General features: G+C 33.0%; 1 protein-coding gene across 3 annotated transcripts in view; it reads left to right on the forward strand.

Annotated features, from left to right (window-relative positions):
• The window catches only part of TRIQK (triple QxxK/R motif containing), an 86,214-nt gene that overhangs the window by 48,099 nt on the left and 16,766 nt on the right, over window positions 1–21,349 (forward strand). Inside the window, exons 3-4 of one of the 3 annotated variants that reach the window (XM_047783617.1) lie at window positions 5,573–5,630; window positions 8,312–8,393. In XM_047783617.1, the coding sequence (XP_047639573.1) occupies window positions 8,333–8,393 (61 nt within the window). In that variant the 5' untranslated portion in view covers window positions 5,573–5,630; window positions 8,312–8,332. The remainder of the gene's footprint in view (window positions 1–5,572; window positions 5,631–8,311; window positions 8,394–21,349) is intronic. The other 2 variants (XM_047783614.1, XM_047783618.1) reach the window with 2 other exon arrangements.

The following is a 21,349-nucleotide window of genomic DNA, read 5'->3' on the forward strand; positions in this document are numbered from 1 at the left end:
TTTGGCTATTATGAATAAAAATGCTGTGAATATCCTTGTACAAAGCTTTTTGTGGGCGTATGTATTTATCCCTCTTAAATAAATGTATGTGTTGGAGTTCCCGTTGTGGCGCAGTGGTTAACGAATCCGACTAGGAACCATGAGGTTGCGGGTTCGGTCCCTGCCCTTCCTCAGTGGGTTAACGATCCGGCGTTGCCGTGAGCTGTGGTGTAGGTTGCAGATGCGGCTCAGATCCAGCATTGCTGCGGCTCTGGCGTAGGCCGGTGGCTACAGCTCCGATTGGACCCCTAGCCTGGGAACCTCCATATGCTGTGGGAGCGGCTCAAGAAATAGCAAAAAGACAAATAAATAAATAAATAAATAAAGGGAAATTAAAAAAAGAAGTATGTGAGTGGAATTGCTGGTAGTTAATTAACTATGTTAAGAAATTGCTAAACAATTTTCCAAAGTGATTGTATGATTTTACGCTCATACCATATCCTCAGAGTTTCAGTTGCTCCATATCCTCCCAATATTTTGTAGAGTAAATCTTTATTTGAATCATTCTAGTGTCTGCATAGTGATATCTCAATCCTAATTTTAATTTCCTTTTTGCTGATTACTAATGGTGTTAAAACTTTTCCATGTGCTTTTTTTTTCATTTTTATATCTTTGGTAAAGTTTCTGTTCAAGTCTTTTACCCATTTTTTTTGTCAGATACTGTGTTTCATATTATTGAGTAGTTCTTTGTACATTCCAGATGCAAGTTCTTTTTTTTTTTTTTTCTTTCAGATACAGGTATTATGGGTATTACTTCTTGTACAACTCGCCTGTTTATATTTTTACTTGATGAAGTCCAGTACATCTTTTTTTTGTTTGTTTGTTTCCACGATGTGTACTTCCTGCGTTCTAAGAAATGGTTGCCTACCCCAAAGTCATGAATATAAACTTTTTTTCCCCTAGCAACTTCATTGTTTTATTGTTGATCTCTTTTGTTTAGGTCTATCATCTATCTTCAGTTTATTTTTCTGTGTGGTAAAGATAGGGATCCAGTTTTTTCCTCCTATAGGATAGACTGTAGTTCCAGCACTATTTACTGATACTGTATTCATTTTAGTTTTGTAGTGTAGAGAATTCCTTCTTTGGAACATGACTTTTTCAAGTCATATAAATAACTGTCCTATAGTTATTTTTATTATGAATTTTTATATCAATGTTGGAAAGTGATCAGGATTTTAGAAGTCACCTTTTCACATATTCAAGTTTTCGCATACTCTTTCTGCAGCTACAAAGAGTATATTCAAGTTTTCACATACTCTTTCTGCAGCTACAAAGGAAATTAATTTGACAAAGTAAAGATGAGGTGGTCACTTTTGATCCCTGAAAACATTAGGAAGGCCACTGTTTAGCTCTCCAGATTTATACAGTAATAATTTGTTCTGCCTTGTAATGGCTTATCTCAATATTACATTTATGTCAAGGTATACATTGTCTATTTGGATACTGTGTTGCACTTTGGTAGTCTTTTAATTACCTATTTTTCATTTCCTTAAGTGTGGAGAATTCTCTCTGGAGATCTGAATCATGTTGCTTGCTATATTAAAATATAGATTCCACAAATGGGGGGGTATGTAAGTTACATTTAAAGTAAATTGCATAGTAAATAACGTTGTCAAAATCATGGACCTAAAAGCCAAATTGGATAGTGCACTGGAACATGAGTAGAGAACACGTGTCAAACTTGGCTCATTAATGGTTCCTTGTACTAAGGATTTTTGCTTTATATAGGAAAAAGATTGTCATTGGGATGACTTAAGTATATTACATGATCAGCTTTGAGTTTTTAAAACATTAATCTGGAATGTTAGATGAGGGACACTTATCTTCTTCATTTACTTTCTTCATCCCAGCATCTAGCATAAGATTGTATTTTCATAATTGGTTCTCAATTCTGATCAAGCCATAACCAAACATCTTTTTTTGCTTATTTATAACTTTATACTTAAGTAAGCGTTTTTTAAAAATGTCTATCTTTTTAGCCTTAAAAACTGAGATGGTTATTATTTTTTTGTGTGTGTGGTCATGGGTTGAACTTTTTTAATAACCTTTGTTTCGATCTGTACTTAAATGTCACAGTCTGGATTGAATGCTTTTTCTGGAAGCAGAGACATATGTGAAGGCTTCAGGTTTCTTATTTCCTTACTTGTTCTTTCTGGATTTCATAAAAAAGGTATAAATGAGCAATAAAATAAGTTGGTTGGAATGTAATTGAATATAATCCTACCTTTGTTTTTTTTAAAGGTCACATATTATGCTTAAAAATATGTGTGGCAAGTTGCTGTGCGAAATTCAGGTTAAAAAGAATATTAAAAACAAAAGCCTTCTCTTTAATTTTAAAAGTCCTAAAGATTGTACAGTTTTATTCAAATAAAAATTAATTATGAATTATTTTAATATGCAATTGAGGTATTAAATAAAATTAGCATTTTTTCCTTCCTCAAATATGTGTTATCAAGTTTCAAGAATGTTAAAAACTTCTCTGATGATTTAATCCAAAATCATTCCTACAGCAAAATTCATAAATAATAAATATTATCTTATTAATCCATATTTTAGTTTAGTTGGGTCTCAGAGCAAGTTAGTTCCTCAGGGAATGTAGTCTTCTTTATAAAAGAAGGTGATGAGATGTAATCTCCAAGGAATTAAATTGTGAAAACAATCTTGGTATTGTACATGCTAATATAAATCTGTTATTCCCTTTTCGCATCTATCACAACACATTTTAAATTGTGGCTGATCTTGTATGCAAATAGCTGTCTTATTAGAAATTGCGGCTGTATGTGCTAATGTCTCCCTGGATTTCTTGGGAGTTTGCTATCTAACCATCAAAGCAATAGAAATGAATGATGATTACTGCAAGGCTTTGAAGAACAAAGAAAAGTCAGAGTGTTTTAGAGGTTCTAGATATCTGTGGCATTGACAGTTTGCAATATACACATGAATGGGTTTCCCTTTAGGTCATTTAAAATAGACTCAATATATTAGGAAAGTAAAATATTTTCCACCTTCTTATGTTTTTTGCAATGGATAAAATGTGAGTCATTCGTGCATACACGCGTTCTCTAGACCTTTCTTTTTGTTTCAACACTTGTTAAAATGTCATCTTGCTTAAAAAATAGAATAATCTCAAATACGGCTAAAGTTTACATTTTTGAAAATTTGACTAGGGATTACCAATCACCAAAATAATTGGGACAAACATTTAAAACTAGTTCCTCTTTAATGTGTCTCCTAGGTTGAAATTCTCTTAAAGGTTTTATTTTCACAGGTTATTATACATATAAAATGTGCCATTCATAGAATATAGGTCCTATAAAACTTTAGGTTCTTTAGCTTTTTTTTTTTTTGGTATAATTTGTGTTTATTTAAAGTACATTTTAAAATAAAGTCCTTTATTTGGTGAAAAGATATTCTCTAAGTCTCTTTTTTTATTTACTACAGGTAATGAATGAATAAAATCCTGGGCATCTCTGTTCAGATGTTTGTTTAAATGACCAGGAAGGAATTAGGGGAAGCGTAGTGAAGTGAACATTCTGGTAGATAGTTGTAGTAACTTGCTTTTTGTAAACATTTAAGCTATTCCATAAAGGTAAAAAAATAAATCGAAGAGAGAATAATATCTTATATACTTATCCATTTAAACTAACTTCTCCTAAACTGTAGGGATATCTTTTCTAGCCTCACACAGTTAAGATTAAAATAACTGATTCCTCTCTACAGTTAACAAATGCAAAATACTATGCAAATTAAATTGCTATATGAATAAATTTTAATATATCTATTGACATCATTTGTGGTGCTTATATTATTGGAATATTTTTAATGTTCTGAATTATAACAAGTGAGATTGCAGGGTTAGAGGATGTCTTGGTTTCAATTCTGAAATTTTAATAACTACATAGTTTATGAGAGATGAAGACTATTTGACTTTTTGCCTTACTTTCTTACATTCCTAGATATTACTGTAATATTCAATCTGAAGTTTATAATGAATATAAAAATATATTTTTAGCAGAATTTATAATTTTCTTTTTTTTTTTTCCCCACACATGCGACATAAGGAAGTACGCAGGCCAGGGATTGAACCTGTGCCACAGCAGCAATCTGAGCTGTTGCAGTGACAATTCGGATCCTTAGCCTGCTGTGCCACAAGGGAACTCCTGAATTTATAATTTTTTATACATAAATAGAAATTATTAGTTTGTGTATGCCTTTTACTGTATAAAGCAGGATCACTGTTAACATTGCTCTGTGTGGCCATATATATAAATAATGCAGTTTGACCTGAACATATTTTAAATGCATTTATATTTCAAATTTGATTTTTTTAATAATGCTTATTAGGAAAATTAGAGTTTGATAATTGCATCAGTTTATATGGAGACATCTATACATATTTCTCAATTAGGATTATACTACTTACTGTGACAAATAGATGCAAAATATATAAAGGCTCAAATGCCACAACTTTATTATTTGTTCTCACAGCAGTATGAAAGAGAAAACAAATTGGCTGAATAGCTGTCCTCCATGCAGTGTTTCAGGATCCAGGATGTTCTGGGCTCAGCCGTCTTCGTAACATTATTTCCAGGGTCACTCTGGAGGTCATCTCCATTTCAGCCAGATAAACGAGTACATATGGGAAGTTTTTATAGGTTAGATATTGAAGTAGCAAACATCAATTTATTCATATTCCCTTAGCTGAAACTCAGTCACATGCCCACAACTAATAGCAAGGGAAGCTGGAAAATGTAATCGAGTGTGACCAGGAGAAAAAAAAGCAGAATATGTAATTTAGTAAACAGTGTTTACTATATTCTACCTCTCTGGCCCTGAAATAGCCATGCATATCCTTTCTCCTGCCTCCCCAGTAGGTAGACCCTAAAGTTCCCTACTTACTGAATCCAGCACGAAGTCAAAGATCTCCAGCCAGTGCACAGCCCCCCCTCTCAAGTTGGAATGTGGTTCCATGAGGGTTATAAGCTATGAAACTTACCTACTGATCCCCAGCCTCACCAGGCCTCTAATAAATAATGGTGAAGCAAAGGATTACTTCTTTGTATATTCAATAATCACTCGAATTTAGAAAAGGAAGAATGGGAAACACACGGGAGTCACAGATCCATTGTGATGTTGCAACCTGCTCTGCAGGACACCACTGAAAAGGCCCATTATATCCACAATAGAACTTTCTTGCTTAGGCCCTAAGTATGGTATATTTAGAGAAATTCCCTTGCCATGGCTCTGCTTTCTGGATGGTTCTCCTTCCTAGTCACAAATGAAGTGAATGCTAGAAATTTACAGAGTTTGCCTTCCTTGGAGGCTGAACTCTGCTGGTTTAAGTGCAGAGGCTCAAGGATTGGTTTTCATTCACAGACTTTTTTAAACGAAGTTTCTGGTTTCCCTGTAAATATAGTTCCCTTATATTTCAGTAACATTTTTACCACTTCCAGTTAGTTCCATGTGCCAGTAATCACACTGTGATTTCTCTCCTAGACATCGTTCTTATGTTTGCTTTCTTTCTATACTTTAGATCTCAGCCTCTCTTTCTATAGTGGCCACCTCCAGGTGATCTGGAACAGGAGGTTCAGGTGAGAGAGAAACATTCTTGATCGGCTCTCCCCACCTTTTTTTTAAAGACTGAAACTGCAGCATATGGAAGTTCCCGGATTAGGGGTCAGATCATAGCTGTAGCTGCTGGGACTCCACCATTGAACCGCATCTGTGACCTATGCCTCAGCTTGTGGCAATGCCGGGTCCTTAACCCACTGATCGAGGCCAGGGATCAAACCTGTATCCTCATAGACACTGTCAGATTCTTAACCTGTTGAACCACAACAGGAACTCCCCTCTCTTTTTTAAACTGAAATACCAATGAGCACTTGTACTTCAAAGTCTTTTCAAATTTTATTTTCTGCTATTTGACATTTAGAAGTTGACTCTTCCACCCTTGTTCCAAAATGACTGGGCTCTCTATTCCCTGATAGTTTTGCTTGTGAACTGACCCAATTCTTGCCTGGCCTCATCTTTATATTGTAGCTCCTTTCTAGAAGCAATGAGAAACAACTTCCAGTCGCCACTCTGAGAAATATAGACCCCATCATCAGAAAATGATTCAATCACAGTAGAATTTCATTCCTTTTTCAGTAGAGTACTGAATGGTACTAATGGTAAATAATGGTAAATAAATTTAATGGTAAATAAGTTAGAGAGAATACCTTCCTCTACTCCAAGCAGACAAAGATTCTATGTTTCTTAGGGTTTCTCCGGGGATTATTTCCATTCATGTCAATTGGAAGGGGAAAAGGAACAACTGATTCAACAGGAGATTTTTTTTTTAATTAAAGCATATTTTATTTAGAATGTGATAATTTCTTCTGTACAGCAAAGTGATTCACTATTTTTTAATATTCTTTTCCATTATGGTTTATTATAGACATTGAAAATAGTTCTCTATGCTATACTATAGGATCTTGTTGTTTATCCCCTCCGTGTATAATAGCTTACATCTGCTAACCCAAACCTCCCACTCCAACCCTCCCCTAGCTCTTCCCACTTGGCAGTGACAAGTCTGTTCTCTAGGTCCATAAATCTGTTTCTGTTTTGTAGATAGGTTCATTTGCATCATATTTTAGATCCTATATATAAGTATATCATATGGTATTTGTCTTTCTCTGACATGCTTCACTTAGGATGTTCATGTCTAGTTGCATCCATGTTGCTGCGAATGGCAGTATTTTGTTCTTTTTTATGGCTGAGTAGTATTCCATTGTATATATCTACCACATCTTCTTAATAATTCATCTGTTGATGGACATTTAGAATGCTTCCATTTCTTTGCTACTGTGATAGTTCTGCTATGAACATAGGGCTCTGTGTATTTTTTTTTTGAATTATAGTTTCATTTTGTTTTTTCTGGATATATGTCTAGGAGTGGGATTGCTGAATCATATGGCATTTCTGTATTTAGTTTTCTTAGGAATCCTCCATACTGTTTTGCATAGTGGTTGTACCAATTTACATTCCCACCAACAGTGTAAGAGGCATCCCTTTTCTTTATACCATCTCCAGCATTTGTTATTTATAGACTTGTTAATGATGGCCATTCTGACTGGTGTGAGGTGGTACCTCATTGTTTTTATTTGCATTTCACTAATAATTAGCAATGTTGAGCATTTCTTCATGTGCCTATTGAACATTTGTATTTCTTCTTTAAAAATTGTCTATTTAGTTTTTCTGCCGACTTTTCAACTGGGTTGTTTGGGCTTTTGTTGTTGTTGTATGAGTTCTTTGTATATTTTGAAAATTAAGCCAACAAGGGAGATTTTTTTTTTTCAAGCCCACATCTGCAGCATATCTAGGGTCGAACAGGGGATCAAATCAGACCTGGAGCTGCTAGCCTACACCACAGCCACAGCAATGCTGGATCCAAGTTTCATCTGCAACCTATGATGCAGCTTGCAGCAATGTCAGATCCTAAACCCACTGAGTGAAGCCAAGGATCCAACCTGCACCCTCCCAACACTATGTTGGATTCTTAACCCACTGAGCCACACGGGAACTCCAAACAAGGGAGATTTTTAACATGCAGGTCTGGAAGTAGTAGCCATCACTTCCATTCATATACTGTTGACAAGAATTCAACTGAATGTTTGATTTGAGGTGAGGAAGTTTGGTTACAGAAAGAAATGGAGAATATAGATTTTGGAAAGTTTCAGTCTCTGCTACAATATTTAAATTCAATAAAAAATAATGAGTTTTGAAAGATATATGTGGATTAAATCAAAGTGCATATAATGTAGTATGCAGAGGAAGAAATTTTCCTCTACCCTCTAGGTTCTTCTGGCTGATTTAAGAATTAAGCTGACATAAGACAGATTAACAAGAGAAAAATCAAACAAAAGTTTATAAACATGTATACATGGCAGAGATCTGGGAAAACTGAATGACTCACCCAAATGGTTAAAACACTTACCTTAAATATCATCTTCGGCTCTGTAACAGCATGGGTTTAATTGAGCATTGTTAGTACTTGATAAAAATGAATATTACCAAGGACAAATAATTGGAAAGTTTAATTGCCAGCAATTGTATCCTTGATAATTTATTTGAAAGAATTTTGTATTCTTTACTGATATCTAATGGGAGTAAGTCAAAGGCATGTTTACACACTACTTTAAAAATGAATTTTATAAAGTAAATTATTCCTAAAATATAGAGATAGGCCTTTGATTTCTTACAACTTTATCATAATTACTTTCTTTCTTTGCAGCAGTCATTTTGGAGATCAAAGATGGGTAAAAAAGATGCCTCCACTATAAAACTTCCTGTTGATCAGTACAGAAAGCAAATTGGTAAGCAATGAATTCCCTTGGCTACATTCTTATGAATTAAGATGAAGTAAATAAGCAATTATGTGTGATATTAAGAAAATAACTTTTCTGTAATACATATGATACACAGAATATGAATAACAAAGGGCTACATAGAGTTTTTAAGGAACAAAAATAAGTGCAGTCTTTTTACCTATGAAGAAATACGCTTTTGTACTTGCGATTTTTCAGAGTTCTTTTTTTTATTATTTGGTAAAAGCAAAAATACTTTTATAGTTATCCTTAAGGCTAGTTGCTTGTATATGGTAGTATTTTTAATGTTATCACTTATTTCTTTTTATTCATGTAAAATCTTTAATTACTATTGACTCCTTATGTCACTAATTTGATAAACTCAAAATTCTCCATTAAAATTTTATCTTAGTAAAATCGTGGACTAGGGAAAAGTCCACTCATCATCATAGGAAAATAACAGGAAGCTTCTCTGTTTTAGACTATACTCTAGATGCAAGACTAGACTTACTCTTTTCAAGGATGCATGAAGTATTTATAAAAAACTACCTACATACTAGATCAATTTTAAAGAATCGATATCCCGCAACCACAGCTTTGAACAAAGTGTAGTAAATTGGAACTCAGAGGCAAAAATGTTAACTTCCCCTTCCCCACCCCCACCCTCTCTTTTGCTATGTTCCTTCCCATTCGTGACTGTTTCTGTCACTTTGAAATAAAAATTAATTAATTAAAAACTCCCCTAAATAACTAAAGGATAAATAAGTAACAAGTCAGAAAATAAGTAGAAATATAACAAGTCAGAAGATAGGTAGAAATAATTCATACCAAAAGAGTATGTACCTATTTCCTAAATATGATACATAAGGTACATTCCATAAAGGAAAAGATATTTTTGTAAAACAAAGGAAATGCAAAAAATTAAAAATATTTAAAATATATAACCAACTAAAAATTTACAGGTAGAAAAATAAAGCTCAACTATAAATTAATAACATTGGAAACCCAATAGTAAAACGGGCAAAAATATAAGGAGACAATTCATAAAAGAGAAAATATAAATACACAAGTACAAAAACATATACTTCTCTTTCTCTTTCTTACTTCACTTAGTATGAGAGTCTCTAGTTCCATCCATGTTGCTGCAAATGGCATTATTTTGTTCTTTTTCATGGATGAGTAGTATTCCATTGTGTATATATACATCTTCTTAATCCATTCATCTGTTGATGGACATTTAGGTTGTTTCCATGTCTTGGCTATTATGAATAGTGCTGCAGGGAACATTGGGGTGCATGCATCTTTTCAAATGAAAGTTTTGTCCAGATGTATGACCAGGAGTGGGATTGCTGGATCCTATGGTAGTTCTATATTTAGTTTTCTGAGGAACCTCTATACAATTTTCCATAGTGGTTGTACCATTTTGCATTTCCATCAATAGCAAAGGAGGGTTCCCTTTTCTCTACACCCTCTCCAACATTTGTTATTTATAGACTTGTTAATGATGGCCATTCTGACAGGTGGTACCTCATAGTAGTTTTGATTTGCATTTCTCTAATAATTAGTTATGTTGGGTATCTTTCCATGTGCCTATTGGCTATCCATATGTTTTCTTTAGAGAAATGTCTTTTTAGGTCTTTGTCCCATTTTTCAACTGAGTTGTTTTTTATTACTTTTTTTTTTTTGGTTATCGAGTTGTATGAATTATTTGTTTATTTTGGAGATTAGGCCCTTGTCAGTTGGAAATATCATATGATTATATGTGAAATATAAAATATGGCACAAGTGAACCTATCTACAAGCCAGAAACAGACTCGCAGACATAGAGAACAGACTTATGGTTGACACGGGCTGGGGAGGGAGTAGGATCGACTGGGAGTTTGAGGTTGTAGATGTACGCTATTACATTTGGAATGAATGAGCAATGAGGCCCTACTGTACAGCATATATCTCTTGTGATATAACATGATAGAAGATAGTATGACAAAAAGAATGTATGACTGTGACACTGATGTATAGCAGAAATTGGCACAACACTGTATATCAACTATACTTTAACAAAAAATGAAAAAATAAAAATAGGCAAAAACCCCAAAATAAACAAAAACAAAGTAAACAACTATTACAATGAAAAATGAAATCAAAGAGTCTTATGAAAAGATCTTACTTACCTAAATGATAGATATATGCAAATTAAAAAAGTGTATCTGACTATATTAAGAAAACTTTTATATTTGATTTTTCTATATCCTTCCTTCCCTTGCTTATAGGATGCTATGTAATAAATAGTTCAGGTTGTTATATTATTTTTGTGTTTAAACAGAAGGACTGACTTACTAGATTGAAGTCTGATCAAATGGGATGTGTTAACCACATAAATAAAGAATAACCATATTGGGCATCAATACACATCTGGCTCTTAAATAAATAATTCTTAGAATTTTGACAAGTGTATATACCTGTATATGCACATATGCCAATAAAAATATAGAACATTCCCATCGTCTCAGATTGTTTCTCATATCTGCTTCTAGCCAGTCCCTCCCCACCACCCCCACCATATACAACCACTGTTCTTATTTCTATCATCATTGATAAGTTTGTCCTATTAAAAAAAGGAAAGCATTTGCTAAAATTTTTATTGAAACTGAATTTTAATAATCAATTTTGGAGAATAGACATTTTAAAAATCTGAAGTCTTCTGTTCTACAAACATTATATATCTTTCCTTTTATTTAGTTGTATTCACATTTATAAGAGCCATGGAAGAATAAGACAAAAAAAGTAACATAATTGTAAAGCCTCTGTCCTCTTTTTATACTAATTTTTTTCTGAAGGTGCTTATGTTCCTGTTTTGCTTTCATGAAAATATAAGCAGGTACAAGATCTACTTGTCTCACATTTTCTTATGAGATCCATGAAATGCATTAGAGCAGTTTGAAAACATGTGTGTTGCGTGGACATGAGTTATCCTGGGTGTACTTTACATATATATACAGTGATCATGGTTACACAAAATATGTTAAAATTAAAATAATGAGGGTACATTTTTGTTTACTCTCTTTTAGGGATAATGCACTGCCATCTTTAGTTTTCACTTTATATAATATTGAAAGTAATAAAATATAAAGTTTTTATGAAGTTAGAGAAAAATTAAATAGAAAAGATATTCAGACAGTTCTCCAAAGAACACATATATATGGCCAAAACACACATGAAAAGATGTTCAACATCATTAATTATTCAAGAAATGCAAATCAAAACTACTATAAGGTACCACCTTATAACAAAATGCCTATCACCATAAAGTCTACAAACAATAAATGTTTGGAGAGGGTGTGGAGAAAAGGGAACCCTATTACACTGTTGGTGGGAATGTAAATTAGTGCAACCACTGTGGAAAACAGTATAGAGATTCCTCAGAAAACTAAACATAGAATTACAATTTGATCCAGTAATCCCACTCCTGGTCATCTATTCAGAGAAATCCATGACTTGAAAAGATATATGTACTCCAATGTCCATTGCAGCACTATATACAATAGCCAAGACATGGAAACAACCTAAACATCGACAGAGGAGTGGATAAAGAAGATGTGGTACATATACACAGTGGAATATTACTCAGACATTAGAAGGAAAGAAATAATGGCATTTGCAGCAGCATGGATGGACCTAGAAATTATCATGCTAAGTGAGGTTAGTCAGACAGTGAGACACCAACATCATATGCTATCACTTACATGTGGAATCTAAAAAAGGACACAATGAACTTCTTTTCATAACAGATACTGACTCACAGACTTTGAAAAACTTATGGTTTCCAAAGGATACAGGTTGTAGGTGGAGGCATGGACTGGGGGTTTGGGATGGAAATGCTATAAAATTGGGTTGTGATGATCATTGTACACCCATAATTGTAATAAAATTCATTGAGTTAAAAAAGAAAAGATATTAGTTAGATAATTAACTAATTCAGGATTTTCTCAAAGAAGGATTTTTTTGGGGTCTATTTCAGGGCCACACCCATGGCAAATGGGGTTTCCCAGGCTAGGGATCAAATTGGAGCTGTAGCTGCTGGCCTATACTATAGCCACAGCAACATGGGATATGAGCCATGTCTGTGATCTACACCACAGCTCACGGCAACGCCGGATCCTTAACCCACTGAGTGAGGCTAGGGATCGAACTCATGTCCTCATGGACCCTCGTCAGATTTGTTTCCACTGAGCCATGACAGGAACTCCTCAAAGAAGGATTTTTGTCTAATTTTCTGTGTCAGAATTAGAAAGTACCACAAGCCTCAACTCATACTGATGGTGATAGACCATTTATCACCAACACTGTCTTTCTTACATGGTGGTCTATGTAGATGTTACCCAGATATGATCCAAAATGTGAGAAGGGAATAAAGCAGCTAGAATTATCTTGGGAAAATATTTCGGTATTGATAGTAAAAAAAAAAAAAAAGAAAAAAAAAAGCAGTGCAAATAGCAAATAAACTGAAAAAAATTAGAGTATTTTTTAAAAATTAAAGTTGTTAGTAAGCTAATTTAGGTTGCCAATAAACTTTCACAAAGAAGAGTAGCATTTTATGTGTACAGTGTTCCCTTGTACATAAATTACATAAATCTAATTTATGTAATTTCTATATGGTCAGTAACTATACCTGGCAAAACCAGTGCCATTTTTGAACAGCATCACTGTTTAGTATTTATCTTCCACTGGAAGTTTTGGCTTTTCAATTATATAGTAAATGACAGTGATTAATGGCTTTCATAAAAGCCTTCTTTACAATAGTCTTTGCTCAGGTAAGCATCAAATGGGCTGATACTATGACTAGAAACACCTTATAGATGTAAAATCTTCACATTGAATGGACACTGTTAATTACTGTAGCATGATTTTTTTTTTCTTTCTTTTTTTTGGTCTTTTTAGGCCGCATGCATAGCTTATGGAGGTTCCCAGGCCAGGGGCTGAATCAGAGCTATAACTGCTGGCCTACACCACAGCCACAGCAACATGAGACCAAGCCTCATCTGTGACCTACACCACAGCTCACAGCAATGCTGGATTCTTAACCCACGAAGCGAGGCCAGGGATTGAACCTGTATCCTCATGGATATTGTAGCATGATTTTGAAATGTGTAATGAACTGAGATGAAATACCTTCTCACTTTCAAGGCAATGTACAAAAACTGAGTATTCTGAAATACTGCTGACTACTAGGGGGAAATAAATTGGTTTGGGCTGTATCATTTTTTCAGAAATAATGTTTTAAAAATAGATGGTGTGAGACTATCTAATATTATATGTATTATTCTACACATAAATTACTTCAAAATTGGAAAAGAATAGAATTTAAAACTTCTGACACAATTAAGGTGTTTTATAAATAGATGTTATTAAATTTAAAAGCCCAAATAATATTTATACATGCCAAGTAAATCATATAAAAATCACAACTACTTTACTTATAAATCCTTATTTCTTATATAATAAAAGTAGCTAAATATTATTAGGCATCTTGTGCCAAGCACATCTTATTTTGTACTCATGGCAGCCCTATGAAATAGGAACTTCTGTTAGCTTCATTTATTACAGATCAGGAAAGGTCAGCACAGATGGGTTGGAGAATTTTCTCAAGGTGCTACATTTGCTAAGAGGTAGAGCCAGGACTCTATTCCAAGAAACTGACCATATAATCCCTTCACTATACTGCTTCCCTGGGACCAAAAACTATATTAGGTACTGGTGGATGCAAAGATAATTAAGGCACAAGATCTTAGCTCAAGGAATTGACAGTGTAATAGCACTATGGCTGTTGTATCTCAGGAAACTCTGCTCCTAATTCAGAAACACAAAGGCCAAAATAGAGTCTTGTATTTCTTAATTCTCCCTATATTTTTAAAACTCCTGTTACGTATACTTTTTCAGTAAAAACTCACATACAATTGTATACATATTTACTACTTCCTCTAATCCTAATTCTCTGTCTAGAATCTTTTTCTTTGTGCCTGGTGGACGTTGTTGTAGAATTTCCTAGAATATATGCCTGCTTGTGGCAAATTCTCAGCTTCTTTCTTTTGTGATATTTACATACTATTATTTCAGAAATACGTTTTCTCTGATTATAGAATTTGCATTTGGCAGATTTTGTTTTTAATTCATTATGTGTCCAAACAACACTTGAAAATATCATTCTGCTGCATTTTGGCTGTTCTTTTTGCTCCTAAAGAAGTCAGTGTAAATGTTGTTTCTTTGAAAATCAATCCCTTTTTTTTTAAACCCTCCTGTGTTTTTGGATTTCTGAAGTTTCACCAAGATGAGTCTAACTATAGATTTGGCTTCATTTATTCTACAGGGGGTTACTAGGCTTCCTGTTGTTGTAGATTCATTTTTTTAACATGTTCTTGAAAATTATTTTCCATCGTTTCCTCAAAATATTACCCGTTTAATTCCTTTTCTTTCATTTTGGGAAAATACTAGATTTCTAGTGCTATACAATAGAAAACGTGCATTTTCTCTTTTACTAAATGCTGATAAATTACTGTCTAAAGTTGATCTACTATTTTATAGTCACACAAGCAATGTAAAAGGTGTCCATTTCTCTATGTCTCTCACATCTCTTTGTTATTTCGTAAACTTAAATTTTTTAACCAATCTCATGCTCATGAAACTATATTCATTCTTATGTTAGGTTTCATTATTACTTTCAAAGGTTAACCATTCATATATTTACTGACCTTTTGATTTCTTTGGCAAATCTATTGCTGCTCATTTTCCTTTTGTTTTTGAGGGGGAATAGATTTTTAACTAATATTCTTTCTTTCGTTTTCTTTTGTTTTCTCTTCTCTTCTCTTCTTTTCTTTCTCATTTTGGATGTGCCCATGGCATGTGCAAGTTCACATGTCAGGGATTCAATTTATGGACCCAAGCCACTGTGGTGACAACACCCCATCCTTAACCCCCTGCACTGCAAGAGAACTCCCTCTTTCTTTCTTTTTTTTCTTTATCTGTTCATAGGTCTATATTTTCTTGAACAAATTTGAGTAACATGTTCTGTGATAAAGTTGAATGCAATCTATTGATTCATTTTCCTCTCATTGGAGTGTTTCACTTTTTATATACGATAATTCTCTGTTACTTTATTCCATTATCCAAGTTCCTTCTTGTTTTGGAAATTCCTTACTTATTTAGTTACTATAGCTTTATAATAAGTCTTTAAAATGGCAGGACAAATCCTTTCCTCTAACTGCTGTTTTTAAAACTTATCTCAACCATTCTTGGTCATCTATCCTCTCATATGAATTTTATTTTATTTTTTATATAATACTTTTTTTCACTATAGCTGGTTTACAGTGTTCTGTCAATTTTCTACTGTATAGCATGGTGACCCAGTTACACAGACATGTATAGATTCTTTTTTCTCGCATTATTATAAGTGACTAGATATAGTTCCCAGTGCTACACAGCATGACCTCATTGCTTATCTATTCCAAAGGCAATAATCTGCATTTATTAACCCCTAGTTCCCAATCCAATACTATATGATATCACTTATATCTAGAATCATATGAATTTTAAAATTAACTTTATATAGTCATGAAAAAAGCCATTGGTAGTCAAATTTGAATTCTACTGGATTTGTAGATTACTTTGTGAAGAATTTACGTCATTATATGTGAAAATTCATATCACTTTTATCTTTTGAAATGATCATATGGCTTGTATACTCAATGCATTTGTATTATTTTCTTTATAAAGTTAATGAGTATTTTTTAGTTAAAAGGGATACATAATTTTTTGTAATTATTGCGAGTTGAACTTATAAAATTATATTTTGGAATTGGTTCCTGCTGTCATATAAACATGCTACTGAATTTTAATTATTAATCTTGTATTAAACAACCTGACTCCATTTTCTTATTAGTTATAATAACTTGTAATTTATCTTGATTTTCTGTAGAGATGATTTTCTAGTAAGTATAATTACAATTTTATTTCATTTTTAAAAATTTTATTAAAGTATAGTTGATTTCCATTGTTATTATTTTTCATATCTTATGTTGTGCTTTTCAGATAGTAGATATAAATTTCTGACTTTTAAGAAAATACTTTAGGAGTTCTTATGTGGCATAGTGGATTAAGGATCTGATTGCAGGGGCTTAGGTTGCTGTGGAGGCAAGGGTTCCATCCCTGGCCTTCCAGACCTGCCAGAGATATGGCTCAGATTCAGTCCCAGGTTCTGGAACTTACACAATGCTGTGGGTTTTGCAATAAAATTTTCTTAGCAGTATGAATTATGAAATATTCTTATAGAATAAAGTTTTATTTATTTGTTGACAAGTAGGGATTTTATAGATTTTGGACCATTATTCTGGACTTATTTCTTGGCCTAGGATTCTTACAATTTGGACCTCACACCTTATTTTGGGTCTAACAGTATTAAAATTTGTATTTCTCACAGGAGGCACATCTATCCTCCACACCCAGAACTCAGAGGAAGCATAAAGATTTCTTGCTATTTCTCCAAACAAGCACAAATTATTTTTCTGTCCTCTTTGTATATTTTGGTCAGTCCTCTGAGGATCACAACTTTATCCATACATCTCAATTTCACCTCCTTTCTCACAGTGGTGTTATAGATGCCTGGGCCTTAAAAATCTAATGTGTAAACCTCTTGACATCTAAAACCAGGCATCACACCCACTTCTGCACCCAGGGCTTCCAGGACATCAGGTGGAACTAACTGTCTTGCTTTGAGTTTTTCCCTTGTTTCTGGCATTTGAATATTTCCTCTATTTCTATATTTTATTATAAATAGATGCATATATGTATATATGTGATATGTATACATCTAATATTAACAGTTTTATATATTTTTTTGTACTATTTCTGTGTACTTATATCAGAGAAGGGTCTACCTCAGCCTGGTCTACCATGTTTTCAGAATTTTAAGTCCTTTTAATATTTAACTTTGCTAATTGCACATACCACTTTCTTTTTACCTTGTTTTATTTTTATTTAATTAATTTATTTTTTTATTTTAATGATTTTTATTTTTTCCATTATAGCTGGTTTATAGTATTCTACCAGTTTTCTAGTGTACAGCAAGGTGACCGCTACCTTGCTTTAAATATTTATATTTTTATTTATACCTACTAGGATTTAAACATTTTTGCAGGCAGAAGCTCTATCTAATTCTATTTTTGCATCTCTAATGCTAATTAATCCCTAATGATAGAATGTACTTAATAATTATTTATTAAAATAATCAATAGAATAATGTTCCTAATTCTCCGGCAATTAAAATTCTATATACTGTTTGTTTAACCTATTTTATTTATATTAGTCTTTAATGTTTTATTGTCTCTCTTGAAATAATTAGCAATATCTTTTACTTGAAAACTTATTGAAATATGCTGTTATTTAACTTTTCTAGAGTATGATTTTTTTTGTCATTTTCCTTTAATTTTACATCTGTATCCACAAGGATGCTTGGCACATCCACAGCTACTTTAAAAAAAATGTTTGTTGATTTTTTTTCTTTTTGGAGTACAAACTCAAGATTGATATATTTTATAATATCTTTTGCTTAACTACATTTCCCTCTGTTGGGGAGGAAGAAACTTTCCTTTCCCTTTCTAAAGTTCTTCTGGCTAGTCTAAAAATTAAATTGTCATGAGATAGATTAACAGGGGAAAATCAAACAAAAGTTTAATAACATGTATAAGTGAGAGAGACCCAGGGAAAAGTAACTCCCCAAGCAGCTGAAACTCTCACCTTAAATACCATATTCAACTGATAAAGGAAAACTCCTGGGGGTAGTGGTTTGGAATTTCAAAGGAAATGAAGGCAATTCACATGAAGATGGAAGAGCTAATGTTTGGTAAACAGATGTTTACTAGACTATGAAGAGATAATGGGGTAGAGCTCACTCTGATCTCTAGACCCTGCTAAGTTTCACCCACCACACCTGGCCCATATATTCTTTGCAGATATCTCTGGTGATAGCTATATTCTTGGAACTAGACCTCTATCTAAATATTTTAGACAAGAGAAGGTCAAAGTTTCTTCCTGAGTCTTTTTGCGCCTTAATGGTTTTCAGCTCCAAACAATATGAGACATTTGGGGGTGACAAATTTTGCTCGCCAACACCTCCATGTATAAGTTGTTGGTTGGTTAGCATTTTTAATACATTTTTCTGGGAAGTTAATTTATATCTCATGAGAACCTTGCATTATCTTCGTAACAACCCAGAGTAAAGTAGTTGTGTCTTAGTACTTAATGTGCTGTTAAATGATGGTGTGTCCTTTGCAAGTATGATTAATATCAAGTTATTCTGTCCAGTCATTGAAAAATTATCATTGTTTGTGTTGCCTCTATAACATAATTTTAAAAGTTTGCATGAGATTTTTGTTTTTGAGGATTAATTTACCAGCTTCCTCTCTTTAACCCAGATATCTCTCAGTAATTTAAGGAAAAGAACCTTTTCAAATTTTAAGTTTGTAGATTATATTTCCTTTTTTCTTTAAGTAACTTTGTGGCAGTATCTTGAGTAGCTGGCTAAGTATAAAAGTGTGCTATGTTGATGAAAATCCATTATATCTGTATTTTTCATTTTGTTTCATGTTTTGTAATAATTTTCTTTTCATCAACTTAATTAACATACTAATTATATTTTGCCTGTAATCATGCTATTTGTGATTTTATTCACCTTGCAGCTATCAAAATGTACACATTTATTTACTAATAAAGCTACTGCAGCTTGCTGTAGAGTTCCATAGGAAAGACTATTGATTCTTGTCTTTGCAAAGAGTTTTCTACAGTTCTTTGTAGTTTGTAATACAGTAACTAAAAATTGTGCTCATATAGTCATTGGAAAATTACTTTATGTGACAAATTTTATTGTTCTTTTGTATGTAATTTTGGTAAGACAAAAAAAGGAAGATTCCAAATAGTGTTTTGCTCTTTGAGGAAGGGAGGGATTTGAAGCTGTTGATGAGAAATTAGTTTTACAAATGTTGAAGGAAATATAAAAGTCTTTATTGTTGATTAGGAAATTTTATTATTTGTCAGTATTTTTGGCATGCTGTAAGTAACTCATCTTCCAATAATTCAAGTAATTAAATTTAGATTGCAAATTTTTCTTTTCAAATATTTTGACTCTTATCTCTTTGCTTTTCTATTGTATCTTAATTGGTGTGGTCTATATAAATGGACAATAAATTATATATCTTTGTTATAGAGATCAGAGAGTGAATAGAACTTGGTATTCATCCCAGACAGAATTATGATTGAATGTATTTGCAAGATTAAAGCAGTGAATTTCCTTTTTTCTAATTAAAGGCAATTAAAGATTTCCAGACACAAATAAAAGACAATGAATTGAGGAATAAGTATAGGAGCAAGTCCATTTGCAGGTGAAAAGATGTGCCTTTGAAGCAGAACCAGCTGTATTTTCATTGAAAGAATAACAGTTTAGGAAGCTTTTCTGCATGTGCTTGCTTGATAGCATAATGTACTCATAAGCAGCTTATGCAGTATTCAGAAAATAACAGTGCATTAATTTTTAAAGCAGCAAAGGCAGAGGAAGAGCAGTACTGCCACATGATGATAATGAGCGTGGCTAGTGTAACGTCTACTGTTGCAAAAGAAAAAAAAAAAACAGTGAGCTTCTGAAAAACGAACATTTATAAAACAATAACCAGATATTCACATGATAATGAGCTTAGGCAGCAGTAACAACAAAGGGCAAAGATGCAGTCTTGTTTCTGGGCAAAGCTAAGGAATTGAAAAACAAAAAGCCAAAAGCAGTTAAGTAATCTATTATTTCATTAAACTAAGGAAAAGACAGTAAAACTGTGGCATAGCTAAAAGTAACTATCACTTTAAATATAAAATAATTCATGGCATAAATGTAGGTTTTTATATTGAATTAAATAAGAATATATAAATTATTCTATCCTAAATTAATGGAACACGAAGAATGGTAAATGATAATATTGAGGTACCAAAATATTTATGATTTTTATTAAATATATGTTCTTATATCTACTTGTCTGTCTTTATAGAAACAGTGCCCGTGTTAAAGTTAAGTATATTTTAATTATACTGAATAAGAAAGGAAGTTTTAACACACATAATATCTACTGATTAGAAATTATATATAAAAATGGCTTTTTAAAGTATTATCTTTAAAAGGCAAACACCACAGATTGCAAAGTAGATAAAAATAAAAATTATGGACACGTATGGTATCATCTTTGCTATCAAATATTTTGGCATAATTCAAAAATTCTTTTGCCTCAATGTTTTCTTTTAGTTATTATTTTGTTTTTAGTTGATACTTACAGTCTCTGTTTAAGACTTGAAGCAGGAAAATTCTGTTGACTAGGTACAGTAAGTTTTCAAGTATGTTTTCAATTTATATATACATTTTTTTAATTTGCTTTTTATTTATTTATTTTTTATCTTTTGTCTTTTGAGGGCTGCACCCGCGGCATATGGGGATTCCAAGGCTAGAGGTCTCATCAGAGCTGTTGCCTACAACAGAGCCACAGCAACGCCAGATCCTTAACCCAGTGAGCAAGGCCAGGGATCGAACCCATAACCTCATGATTCCTAGTCGGATTCGTTTCCACTGCACCATGTCGGGAACTCTTCAGTTTATATTTAACAAGAGAAATAGAGACAGACTAGTTTGTTTTGATAAAGCTGCTGAAATTGGGAACCAGACATATATTAGTTTTCTAGTTGATAGTTAATCTTTTGGGGCATAAGAATGATTAAAAAAGTGATCCCAAGGAAAAATATCCATTCCACTTTGCTCTTAGTTTTATTTATATTTTTTTAATTTTTTTTTTGTCTTTTTGTCTTTTTTAGGGCTGCTTCCCGCAGCATATGGAGGTTCCCAGGCTAGGGGTCTAATCAGAGCTGTAGCCACTGGCCTACGCCAGAGC

This window comes from Phacochoerus africanus, chromosome 6 (genome assembly GCF_016906955.1).
Source record: "Phacochoerus africanus isolate WHEZ1 chromosome 6, ROS_Pafr_v1, whole genome shotgun sequence".
In the NCBI taxonomy this organism is placed as follows: Eukaryota; Metazoa; Chordata; class Mammalia; order Artiodactyla; family Suidae; genus Phacochoerus; species Phacochoerus africanus.